The sequence below is a fragment of the Bos javanicus genome, chromosome 7, assembly GCF_032452875.1.
Source record: "Bos javanicus breed banteng chromosome 7, ARS-OSU_banteng_1.0, whole genome shotgun sequence".
NCBI lineage: Eukaryota > Metazoa > Chordata > Mammalia > Artiodactyla > Bovidae > Bos > Bos javanicus.
This window is the reverse complement of record NC_083874.1, coordinates 41,730,479-41,744,207: the sequence shown is the minus strand read 5'-3', so window position 1 is coordinate 41,744,207 and position 13,729 is coordinate 41,730,479. Positions and strand designations below refer to the sequence as shown.

At 36.7% G+C, this 13,729-nt stretch overlaps 1 protein-coding gene across 1 annotated transcript; it reads left to right on the top strand.

Moving 5' to 3' along the window:
- The first annotated feature begins 4,685 nt into the window (after positions 1 to 4,685).
- Positions 4,686 to 7,872, top strand: LOC133252124 (olfactory receptor 2H1-like). Its single transcript, XM_061424840.1, has one exon. The coding sequence runs from the start codon at positions 4,686 to 4,688 to the stop codon at positions 5,646 to 5,648; it is 963 nt and encodes a 320-aa protein (XP_061280824.1). The 3' UTR covers positions 5,649 to 7,872.
- The last annotated feature ends 5,857 nt before the right edge of the window (positions 7,873 to 13,729 follow it).

The following is a 13,729-nucleotide window of genomic DNA, read 5'->3' as shown; positions in this document are numbered from 1 at the left end:
GGGGAGGCTGGAAAGCAAGGGAGAGTTTCTGAATGGCTCTCAGGCAAGCTAATTTATGTTTCCCACATTCTGCCACTGATCTGTTTTCCAACCCAGGTAAGTTACTTACATTTGCCGAGTAGAATAGTTAAAAATAAAGAAAAATAATCAGGCTTACATATTAATAAATTCAAAAGTCATGATATGTCTTTGGACTTAAAGGAAACCTATACACATTTCTGTAGAACGTCATGGAACATGATGTATTTTAAGATGAACAGATTATTATTGTGCCCTTTCTAACCTCAAGGATACTATGTTTTCACTTATGTACAATGTATATGTTAAAATACAGCCACACACATAACTGAGTTTTTTTTTTTTTATGTTTTGTTATTGAAATTTTATTGCACACTTTCATTTCCTGTGAATGTCGTTCAGTCATGTCTGACTCTTTGTGACCCCATGTATTATACAGTCCATGGACTTCTCCAGGCCATAATACTGGAGTCGGTAGACTTTCCCTTCTCCAGGGGATATTTCCAACTGAGGAATCAAACTGGGGTCTCCTGCATCGAGGCAGATTCATTTCTTATATCACAAAAATAAATTTTAAAACTCCCCCATATTAAAAGCTACAGAGTTGGTTTATTGTTTAGTATAATATAATTTAAAATAAATTTTAGATTTTAATGATTTCTTTAAACACTTTATATGTGATGATCTGAAACAGAGTCAGTCTTAAGAAATGTGTTGATTACTTATTCAAGCAAATATCTGCATATAAAGCTATTTATTAGGTATGACTAGTGTCATCACAAAAAATTTTTAGCATCATAATCTGATTAAAATAGAGTGCTGAACAATAATATTGTGGCTTCAAAAAACAAAGATATTTATTTAGGGTCTTAAGAAATGTAATTCAGGAGACATATTTTAGCAAAACTGAGAGTATTCTGGGAAAAAGAAAGAGTCAGGGTCTAATAAAGGCAAAACCAAAAATCCGTATTCTGACACAAGAAAAAATTATTTATCCAAATGGGATAGGCTGTGATCAGTCATTTTAGGGTAAGGACCTGATGAGTATCTTGAGTTTCTGGCAGATTCTTTGGATGTCTTTATTAGAATAGTAAATGTTCAAAGGCCAAATTCCACTGAGGCAGAGACATACTTAAGTTACACTTCATCAGTGTCTTCTCAGGTTCATTTTGGAGAGCTCTCTTAACGGCAGGAGAATCCAACTCCATTTTAATTCCCCTTCAATTTCCTTTTTAAAAAATACAGAAAGAGAGATAAAGTATTCTAACAGACTAGTTAATTTTTACAGTAATCATAACAACGGAACGTGAAACCCCCAACCATGATTGTAGCTGAACTCTTGGCAAATAAACAGCAAAATCATCATTGTGAATCAGTGAATTGAAAAAAGATTTTTTAGTAAAATACTCTGATAATATAGCAACAAATCAGAAATAAACTTTATATATAAGGTTTACATTTAAAAATTAAACTAATTAAAGATTTGGATCCAAAAAAATAAAAAACTCAAGCAGTAAGGCAAAAGTATATGAAAAATTTTAAATAATCTATGAACAAATATATTTAAAGATATTATGGGAAGTAATTTAGGATTTGCAGAAAATAGGGAGAAGAAACAGATGAATTATAATAAGATATATTTAAATTTGCAGAATTTGTAATCTGAATCATGCAAACATATATCAAAAGCTAAAAGCAATTTGTCCTATTACTTGTTAATCAGAAAAATCAGAAAAAGGAAGCATATCAAGTTAAAAATGTTACAGACATTTTGATGAAGAAGAATTTGCATAAACAAACAAACATATAAGTAACAAAAATGCAAGTTATATTCATAATAGGGATTCACTCCTTTACTTGATCAATTATAAGTAGGAAAAATGATGACCTTTACTGACTGTGAGAAAAGTAAAAGTGAAAATTGCCTTTTGTGATAGATCAGGGAAGAGCCTTCATAGAAAGCAATCTGAAACTATAGAAGACAATATTTTTTTAATGCAATTGTATTCATAGTTAGAATAAAGGAATTTTTACATAGAGTGTTGTTTAGGTTATCAAAAATTTTTAAAGATACATTTAAAATAAAATATTTTGTATAAACTTTGTTAGTAACATAAAATGCTATGAATTATTAAACTATACTCAAGCAGATTATATTTCTAAAAGTATTTAGAGTCATAAGAATGTGTAAAAGGTATAATATTGAGCTATGCACATTTTAAGTGTACTATATAGCAGATACAGTTTATATATTATATCTATATATCTATGTCCATTATTTATTAAAATATATTCTTAAAAGAAGAAACCAAAGTTTTACAGAAAAATTCATATTTGATGGTGGGGTTAAAGGTGACTTTATTTTTGTTTTCGTTTCATACTTATGTTGCTAAATTATCTGTAAGTATGTTAGCTGCTTATTTGTGCCTGACTTTTTGTGATCCCATGAACTGTAGCCCTCCAGACTCCTCTGTCCATGGAATTCTCCAGGCAGGAATAGTAGAGTGGACTGGAGTGGATTTCCATTCTGTTCTCCAGGGGATCTTCCAGATCCCAAGGATCAAATCCAGGTCTCCTGCAATGCAGGTGGATTTTTTACCAACTGAGCCACCAGGGATATATACTATACTGCTCATAAAATGTGTTTATATAGTAAAAAAAAACCTTTAAAAATAATTCAAAGGAATTTGTAAATATATATATATATATATATATATATATATATAATTGACCTAAATTTTTTTTTCACATAATGACAAATGAGCCCATGATATCATTTAAAAATAAATCCATATGAACTACGTCATTCTTGTCTAAATGTCGAGTATGACACATTTTGAGCCAAGTGAAGGTAAGTACATGAAAAATACTCTAAATAATTAGAGAACTAAAGGAACAATACAGTCTGGTAAAGCAAATGGATATTTCATAGTTGGTTCAGGAATCCTGCAGAAAAAAAAAAATGAAATAAGTTCAGGACATGGTCATGGGAACTTAGCACAGAGAAGCTGAGTTCATCTGACATGTCTCACCACATCTAGTGTACAAGGCTTTAACATTCTGTCAGCTATCTGGATTCCTTGTATAGACACACTTCCTCAGTACTAGATTGCTTTGTCTTCCTGTTTCCTCTGAGTAAAATGATCCTCTTCTGTTCTCATATCCTCCATTTTTATCCTAATGATAATACTCTTGATTTTTAAATTATTATTTTTAGAATTATCTTTAAAATAGTTGAATACTGCTTATGATTTATTTGCTTGTTTTTTTCACTTGCTCTCTCCCCCATGGGCCTGCATTAAGGATTTCTTATCTCTCCATTCTGGGCTTCTCTGGTGGCTCAGTTGGTAAAGAACCTGCCTGCAACTCTAGGAAACCTGGGTTTGATCCCTGTGTCAGGAAGATCCCCTGGAGAAGGGAATGGCAACCCACTCCAGTATTCTTGCCTGGAGAATTCATGGACATAGGAGGCTGGGCAGGCTACAGTACATAGAGTCACAAAGAGTCTGATATCGCCATGCCATAGCACAGTGCCTGGCACATGACAGGTTCTAAATAAATACACATAAACTTACTACTGAATAGTAGCAGACCTCTGTAATGCTCCTCAGATTTTTGTATTGTTTGACCACTAGCAAAATGTAATATTTACAGTCTAAATATCAATTTTATATACCTAACAGTATTTTTGTCTCTGATGCCTCTTACATTCTTGAAATTCTCTGAACTATTATAAAGTTCCTAGAAGACAAAATTAATACCCCAAGAGAATGATACCCAAAACTAATACCATACCTTTCTACTAATTAGCATTAGCCCATGAATCACCTTTCTTTGCTTTTCTGTCCATGATGTAAAGCTTTAAAAATACATATTTTATTATTTTATTAGTTTGATTTTTATATTATTAAGTTATTGTTCTATATTAAAGATTTGTATTATCCCCAAGTGATTATTGAGAACATTATACAATTATTCATATAATTCAGAATTATTATACAATAACTGGTATAATTCATGTGATACACCTGGGGTAAGAGTTATTGTAGCTATTCATTAGATACGAATATTGATGCATATTTTAAAGTTATCTATTAAGTAAGTTTAAATTGCTTTAGTTAAAAATGGTAAAACATTCAACTTAGGTTTGCCTCATTTAAAAACTGGTATGGTTCCTATCCCAAATTTTTGTTCTTCAGATACTAAAAATTATTTATGTTCAGGGTATCACTGTTTAGGACCTCCATTTCATGTGTTCCTACTCATATCACCAAACTTCAAATTGTACCCTGATAAATTAGATAACTACATATTTCAAAGCAAAAGCTTGCTGTTCAACATTTTATTTAGCTACTACATACATAGCATGAACAATCTGGGAGGAAAATGCATGTGATCTAAGGTGATTATCTGAGGATGTCTGATGGGGATGTTATAATTACAGATTATGGGAATGAATCTCAAGGTTAGTTTTTAATGAATACTCCTTTCTATGTTAAACTCACAGCTTTTTAGAAGACAGATTGTATGCTATTGGTCTAAGATAAGAAAATCACCAATATGTCCCATTTCCCAAGAACATATGGAAAACAAATTCTTTTCCTGTCTATTTAACCTTTTCTCAAATCTATTCACATTTTTTCCCTTAAAATTACGTCCAAAACTCTATGCCAAAAGCAACAGGAAACACCAACAAGAGCTTCCCAGTGGGATTTGTACTCCTTGGCTACTCTGAATTTCCCCAGCTAGAAATGGTTCTCTTCTGGATAGTGATCTTCTTATACACCATGATCATTCTCTCCAATATGACTATCATCTTGCTCTCATACATGAACCCTCAACTCTACACCCCCATGTACTTCTTTCTTAGCAATCTCTCTTTCTTGGATCTCTGTTTCACCACGACTGTTGTGCCCCAAATGTTGTTCAATTTGTGGGGGCCAGATAAGAGCATCACTTACATAGGATGCATCATTCAACTGGGCATGGTGCTCTGTGTTGGTGCCACACAAGGTGTCATGCTGGTGGTGATGGCTTTTGACCGCTATGTTGCTATTTGCCAGCCCCTGCGCTACACTATCATCATGCATCCTCAGTTCTGTTGGAAACTGGTGCTTATGTCTTGGCTGTCTGGACTGATTGAGTCTGTTACCCAAACACCTATCACATTCCAGCTGCCGTTTTGTGTCCACCATTGTCTGGATGACTTTGTCTGTCAGGTTCCTTCTCTCATAAGACTAACTTGTGGAGACACTTCCACTACTGAGTGGCAGATGACAATCTCTGCTGTTTTCTTTACAATTTTGCCAATGGGGTTGATCCTGACTTCTTACGGATACATAGCTCAAACTTTAGGTAAAATCCAATCTGAGGAGGGAAGGCAGAAAGCCATTGCTACCTGCTCCTCCCACCTCACTGTGGTCTTCATGTTTTATGGGACAGTGGCCATGGTTTACACAGACCCTAAGAACCACTTTGCTTCAAAACATGGCAAATTTGTCAGTTTCTTCTTCACTGTGATCACACCATTGCTGAACCCTCTCATCTATACCCTGCGGAACAAAGAAGTGAAGAGTGTCTTGCAAAGACAGCTGAGGAAGGGCATCAGCATAAGAAAAAAAAGAAACTGATTTTTGAACCAGAATGTTCACAGTGCAGAAAATCATGACATCCACTCTACATGAAAGTCTAAATTATTACTAAAATTGGGTGGATTTACTTCAAAGACAATACTTTATGAGTTACTATTTATTCCTACAATTTGCATGTAATTTTTGTAAAAATATCTGTACAAAGTTAATATTTTATCCATCTATTTAGTGTTCAAATATATTTGTCTAAGGAGATACACCATTTGCAGAATGAAGTTTTGATGAATTTATCTTTCTTAAGCAACACATGCAGCATGAGCTAAACATTTTAAAGTTATAAAAACAATAAATTATAAATTATCTTTCATATATACTTTAAAATTGAAAAAATGAAAAGAAATGTTTATCATGAATTCTTTTAGACAAGCCTAAAGGGAGGAAAATTTTTTCTGGAGTTTCCTTAAGTTCTTTCTACACATCCAGTCTTCCTTCTTTAATTTGACTATAAGAATGACATTTTGTATATAAAGAAGAAATCTTACATGTACATATTTTGCTATATTTTCTTTTTATTTACAGTATTTATAAGATGAAACCATAGTGAGGTGCCTCTGAGGTGTCTGAATAGAGGTGTTTAGGTATTCTTTCCTATGAAAGAGATCTATAAATTTAATTCATACTTATTTTATTCTTTTTATAATTATTAATACAAATTTCTTAAATATTTAGTCATTTCTATTCTTCTACCCATGTAAGATGTGCTGTGCTGTGCTTAGTCTCTGTTGTGTCTGACTCTTTGCAACCCCATGAACTGTAGCCTGCCAGGCTCCTCTGTCCATGGGATTCTGCAGGCAAGAATATTGGGGTGTTTCCATACCCTCCTCCAGGAGATCTTCCCAATCCAGGGATTGAACCCAGGTCTCCCACATTGCAGGTGGATTCTTCACTGTCTGAGCCACCATATAAGATAAAGCTATTTAAATATAAAATGGCATATTTTAAAAGGTAATTTTCTCATGTATTCTCTGATAAAACAGAGAATCTTTCTTATAAAGTTGTACAAACATAACTCAGCCAAAATCCAGGTGAATTTTTGTAAATGGACATTAAGTGTTAAATGGTGGTCTCAGCATTTTAGCACAATTGAGTTGAGTTGGTAATTTCCATTAAAGTGTATTGATCATTTTATAGGAACTTGTGCTATTAGGAATACCAAAGATAACACACAGTTACATGAAATTTTAAGACATCTATTTTCTGATTTATTAGTCTTTGCAATGTTCACAGTGATTCCCTAATGTCATTAGCAAGTTAGGTGAAACAGACGGAGTACTAGTGAATAGTGGAATGCCTAACACACACATAAAAGATGAAAGAGAGACTCAGCTGAAAATGTTGATAAAGATGAGAGGGAAGGTTATGCTTATTTGTGATGCTGTTAATCAAATAGGAGTTTTCTTTTTAAACATTGTATGAAAAAGGTTGTTTCTTTCAAAAGCCTAAAAATATTTCATAGAAGTAAAATTATAGAAAACGCTTTTGTTGCTCTGTTAACTGATTCAATAAAGTGGTAGTGGTTTCTGTGTTTATTTTTTCTTGTTTCTCCTTTCATTCTTTCTTGTTTCCTTTCTATTCATTACCATAATATACAATCAATTTCCTTTATAAAAATAAGTTTTTTATTTATTCCTCTTCTTTCCATTTCAAAATATTTTCTTCTTCAATAATTATTCACTCTCTGTTAGTTTTGTTAGCTGTGAAAATTGATGCCTTGAAGTGCATTTCATCACTGTCCACACCCAGAGTTTATATTAAAAATCACAAGGAGCAGATTCAGGGTTAAAATTTCTCAAGAGATGAAGTTTGATTATTTTGATTTTTTTCAGACATAAACTTAGTAAACAATATGTTTCAAGTGAGCATCTTCAAATGACCTGACTTTTTCTTCCTAAAAGGCTCAAATGATTGGAAGCAAACTCTGAATGGAAAACAAAAAAAATAAAAAGACAACCCTGACACAATGCAGACTGACATATTTCACCTCCAAAAATAGAATACAAATAATTTTTAAGCATTCAAAAATATTAACACGATACTGGATGCTTGGAGCTAGTGCACTGGGACGACCCAGAGGGATGGTATGGGGAGGGAGGAGGGAGGAGGGTTCAGGATGGGGAACACATGTATACCTGTGGCGGATTCATTTTGATATTTGGCAAAACTAATACAATTATGTAAAGTTTAAAAATAAAATAAAATAAAAAAAAAATTAACCGAGGTATACAGTTTTCTGGGTCATGAAAGCAAACTGAAAATGTTAAAACACTGAAATCATACAGACTGTACTCTCTCAAATAATGAAATAAAACTGAAAATAAAAACAATATGTTTTTAAAATTTAGAGAAAAATCTGTAAGTATATGGAAATTAATATACACCTGAGTAAACTGAGGTAAGAGGAGTCTCAAAGGAAAATGCCTAGGATAAAACTATCAGTCCTGTATGTAAACAAAGCGTAACTATTTTTCAAGAGTAAAAGAAAACTTAGTTAAAAAAAAGATTTTTCAGGAGATGGAGTCAAGATGAAGAAACAGGAGGACATGGAGTTTGCCTCTCCCCGTAAGTACATCAATAATTCATCAACAAATTAAACAGTTCTCACAGAGCACCTACTGAATGCTAGCAGAGGATCTCAGATACCTGAAATGACAAGCAAATCCCCACACATCTTGGTAGGACAAATTGAGGGAAAAAAAAAGAGGAAGCAACTACACCCCTGGGGGGAGCTGAAAGAGAGTAGGGGTTCCCTAACTTAGGGAAGCACCCTCATCTGTGGAGAGATCAACTGGGACAGAGAGGTAGCTTTAGTGACCTGGAAGAAAACATAGCAACCCTAAAACCTACATGGATGGTCTACGCCTCAACCCTGCACACCCAGCCTGAATCTGTTTCTGCTGGTGTGAAGGGGGCTGGATGCTGGAACATGGGATTCGGAAAGTGGGCCCAGGGAGGGGAAAACTGTTAGCTGCAAAGAGATGGGAGTAAGGAGCTCCCAAACCAGAAATTTCATGGAAGAAGCTCGAGCAGCTATCGAAGAAGGGTGCCATTGTTGAGTGGTGTGCAAGGCGCAGGGCTGCCACTGTGGTCCCCTTCCCAAACTCTTGCCCCAGCCTCTGCTGGTATTAGGAGGGGTGCCAACCTGAGTAGGCTTTCTCACCCAGCTCACAACTGCTTCTTCCAGTCCCACAGGACGAGATGGGCTTGTGCACTTCACCCACCAATGCCTCCACCTCTGTCTCTGTCTACCTGGGCAGGTGCCTGTGCTTCAGGCAGCTTCAGGAGCAGACATGTGTTGAAGGAACACATGCAGAAGTGGGGTTGAAATCACACCTCAGCACTAGGGACTGTGCAACTAAGGAATAAGAGCTAAAATCTCTGCTTATGGCTGCAGCAGCTACAGATTTACCCTCTGTGTTGGCTTTGTAGACTCAGCACCTGTGGAACTTCTGAATGTATGAGTGCTCCCAAAGCTGAGATGGGTCTAGTTTTAGCATCTGTGGGCTTTGTGAGCATGAATGCACTGAGACAGAACTAGATCAGGATCTGAGGTGCCTCCATAGCTCCCACAGTGGTTCCAAGTGCACAATTACTTCAGTCCTAGGACCTGATTTGGTGGATCTGCAGTGGTAGCCTGGTGAAAACAGTGTCTTAGAGATACTAAGGCCAACTGCCAGAATATCCACAGATAAGGTGGGGCTAAGAGCAGTCCCACAAAGAAGGTGATGGCACCCCACTCCAGTGCTCTTGCCTGGAAAATCCCATGGACGGAGGAGCCTGGTAGGCTGCAGTCCATGGGGTCGCTAAGAGTCGGACACCACTGAGTGACTTCACTTTCACTTTTCACTTTCATGCATTGGAGAAGGAAATGGCAATCCACTTCAGTTTTCTTGTTTGGAGAATCCCATGGACGGGGGAGCCTGGTGGGCTGCTGTCTATGTAGTCGAACAGAGTCAGACATGACTGAAGCCACTTAGCAGCAGCAGCAGCAGCAAGAGCAGTCCCAACAACACTGTAATAAGTAAGCCAGCACAATGGTTGAAAAGTGACACCTGTAACACACTCACAGGTGATCAGCTCCAGGGGAGGAAAAATCAGTGGCTTCTCTCTCACTGCAAATGCTCCAATCCCACCTACCTCACATCACAGGTCAGAATTGCAGCAAAGAAACAGATTTAGGAGCCTCTTCTCCTACAACTAAGGAGCAGATTCTACCTCTGACACTGCAGTAACAACCATGGAGCAATGGGGAGGCCCCATTTAACGTCCAATGCAGGCTCAGGTCACCAAAACATTAGTCACACCTTCTATCAAGGTGATAAAAGCCAACATGCACTGAAGAAAGAGGGCTACTAAAAGTAGCCCTTGCACCAAATAGTATTAAGCACACAGAGACTATACAGAGATGCTCCCACATTAAAGTAGCCCTCCAAGAAAGTCTAAGGATCAGGAATCCAGAGGAAGAAGCCCCAGAGCATTTGGCTTTAAAGGGCAGTGGTGCCTGAGTGAGAGAGCGCCACAGGGCTGGAAGAAATAAAGACTCCACTCTTGGAGAGTGCACACAAGACCTCACGTGCATTGGGACACTGCACAAAGTACTTTCACAGGAGCTGGGTTTAGATATAACTAGCGGTCTGGGAAGTTCTCCTGAGGAGGTGGGGATTCACTGTAGCTCACTGTGAAAGTAAAGACGCTAGTGAAGGAGACCTCAGAGAATATTGATTGGTATGAGCTCTCTCAGAGGTCTTCATCTCAGCCTCAAGATCAAAAGCTTATAGGTTCCAGACCTGAAATGCCTCAGGCCAAACAACCAGCAAGACAAGAGCACAATCCCAGCCTCAGCAGACAGACTGCCTAAGATCATATTGAGCTCACGGCTACCTCAAAACACCATTTAACATGGCCCTACCTATCAAAGGGACAAGACCCAGCTTCACGCATGAAAGGGAAGGCACCAGTTCCTACTCCCAGACAGCCTGCAGAAGCCACTGGACCAACTTCATTCATCAGGGGGCAGATACTCAGAAGTGAGAGGAAACTGAAATCCTGCAGTCTGTGGAAAGAAAGCCACAAACACAGAAAATTAGACACAATGAGATGACAGAGAAATATGTTACAAATTAAGGAATGAGATAAACCCACACAAAACAACTAAATGAAGAGGCGATAGCAATCTACTGGAATAGGAATTCAGAATAATAATAGTAGAGATGATCTAAAATCTCAGGAAAAAAAAAATGGAGGCACAATTTAAGAAGCAAGAATAACACTGACACATATACATTACTATATGTAAAACAGATAGCCAGTGGGAGTTAGATGTATGATGCAGGAAACCCAAAACCAGTGGTCTGTGACCATCTAGAGGGGTGAGATGGGGAGAGAGGTGACAGATGGGTCAAGAAGGAAGGGATATATGTGTGCCTATATGTATACAATGCAGATCCATGTTGATATATTGCAAAAAACCATCAGAATATTGTAAAGCAATTTTCCTCTAATTAAAAAATTTAGCAAGGAATCATAAGATTTGAATAACAAATAATCAGAACTGAATAGTACAATAATTGAAATTAAAAAATACACTAGAAGAAATCAAAGAGGAAATTAAAAAAAAATACCTAGAAATAACTGACAATGAAAACATGATGATGCAAACTCTATGGGTTTCATCAAAAGCAGTTCTAAGAGGGAATTTTATAATAGTGCCATCTTACCTCGGTAAATAAAAATCTCAAATAAACAATCTAACTTTACACCTAAAGCAACTACAGAAGGAACAAACAATATCCAAAGTTAATAGAAGGAAAGAAATAAATATCAGAGCATAAATAAATGAAATAGACACTGAGAAAACATATACAAGGTCCTGCGTCCCTGTCGTTTGAAGTAAAAGGCTTTTGCTTTAGTCTCCTAGGCCTCCTCTGAGTCTAAATAGGCTGGCCCAAGAGTTAATAATTAGGAAATGTGAAATTGTAGAAATAAAGAATACACACTGAGTTGTGATACTGGTAAAAATTTAGACTATATACCAGCCATAAAGCAGAAACACCAAATTCCCAGTTCCCTGAAAAATATAAAGGCTTGAGGAACGTTCCAAAGTTGTTTTTTAGAAGAAGTAAACCCCTAATAGATGAAAACTGTTGACCACAAGCATGTAGACTTCAGATCAATTGAAACCAGAAGATTAGTGATACTTAAAAACAATAAATGCTGGAGAGGGTGTGGAGAAAAGGGAACCCTTTTACACTGTTGGTGGGAATGCAAACTAGTACAGCCACTATGGAGAACAGTGTGGAGATTCCTTAAAAAACTGGAAATAGAAGTGCCTTATGACCCAGCAATCCCACTGCCGAGGAAACCAGTATGGAAAGGAAGAGGAAGAGGAAACCATTGAAAGAGACACGTGTACCCCAATGTTCATCACAGCACTGTTTATAATAGCCAGGACATGGAAACAACCTAGATGTCCATCAGCAGATGAATGGATAAGAAAGCTGTGATACATATACACAATGGGGTATTACTCAGCCATTAAAAAGAATACATTTGAATCAGTTCTAATGAGGTGGATGAAACTGGAGCCTATTAGTGAAGAGTGAAGTAAGCCAGAAAGAAAAACACCAATACAGTGTACTAATGCATATATATGGAATTTAGAAAGATGGTAACAATAACCTTGTATGCGAGACAGCAAAAGAGACACAGATGTATAGAACAGTCTTTTGGACTCTGCGGGAGAGGGAGAGGGTGGGATGATTTGGGAGAATGGCATTGAAACATGTATAATATCATATATGAAACGAATTGTCAGTCCAGGTTTGATGCATGATACTGGATGCTTGGGGCTGGTGCACTGGGATGACCCAGAGGGATGGTATGGGAAGGGAGGTGTGAGGGGGGTTCAGGATGGGGAACATGTGTACACCCGTGGTGGATTCATGTTGATGTATGGCAAAACCAATACAATATTGTAAAGTAATTAACCTCCAATTAAAATAAATAAATTTATATTAAAAAAAAACACTTTACCTTGATGCCAACCAATCTGAGAATTGTAAAAGATCTGATCATGCATCCTGCAGCCCCTTCATTCACCTTGCCTCTGAAACCCATTTTCTGAAGGTCATTGGTAATTTTGAGCCTTTTGAGCATGAGGTACCCATTCTTATTTGTGTGTGTGTGTGTGTGTGTGTGCTTAGTCACTCAGTCATGTCCGACTCTGTGTGACTCCATGAACTGTAGCCTGTCAGGTTCCCCATAGGGATTCTCCAGGCAAGAATACTGGGGTGGGTTGCCATGCCCTCCTGCAGGGGATCTTCCTAACCAAGGGATTAAACCCAGGTATCCCTCATTGCAGGGGGATTTTTTTTTTTTTTTTTTTTTAACCATCTGAGCCACCAGGAAAGTCCATTTCTTATTGTTTGGTACTCTGCATAAACTATGTACTTTTCTTCATCACAACCTGGTATCGGAAGATTGACTTTACTGTGGATGAATGAGAGTACTCAAGTTCAGGTTAAGTAACAGTAACAGGCTCTACGGATTTTGTTTTCCATGTCTGATTCTCAGATAATTCATGTTGAGCTTAGTCTGTGACCATTCTTTGTACTTTTTAAATAGCAAAAACTCTGGAGAGCATATGTTCTTATTGAAAAGGCAGACAACAAGGATTTTGATTTTATTTTTAATTGCTTGAATCCTTTATTTATTTATTTATTTATTTTTGGTATTTTCACTTGAGTAATATGATATCTATTGGCATTTTGGATAAATATCTTTTGCCACTAGGAATCAAGAGTTGTTTTATTTTATTTTTTTAGTGATCTCAACCTTGGATTTCAGAAGTCCCTTTCTACTCCAGTATTTATCTTTTCTTACTATTGTTAAATTTCTTGTGCTTTTGATTGTGATGCATCTTTATGTGCATGCTGTGCATTTCCCTCACTGCAAAAATTAGTATTCTCCTCAAATACAAGCTGAACACTAAGAGTATAAACTATACCATTTTATTTCTGTAATTTTCATCTAACAGGAAAAACTAAATTGTTGTGTTTAAAAAT

Coding starts and splice junctions, on each gene's coding strand:
- LOC133252124 (XM_061424840.1), top strand. CDS start 4,686: ATGCCAAAAGCAACAGGAAACACCAACAAGAGCTTCCCAGTGGGATTT.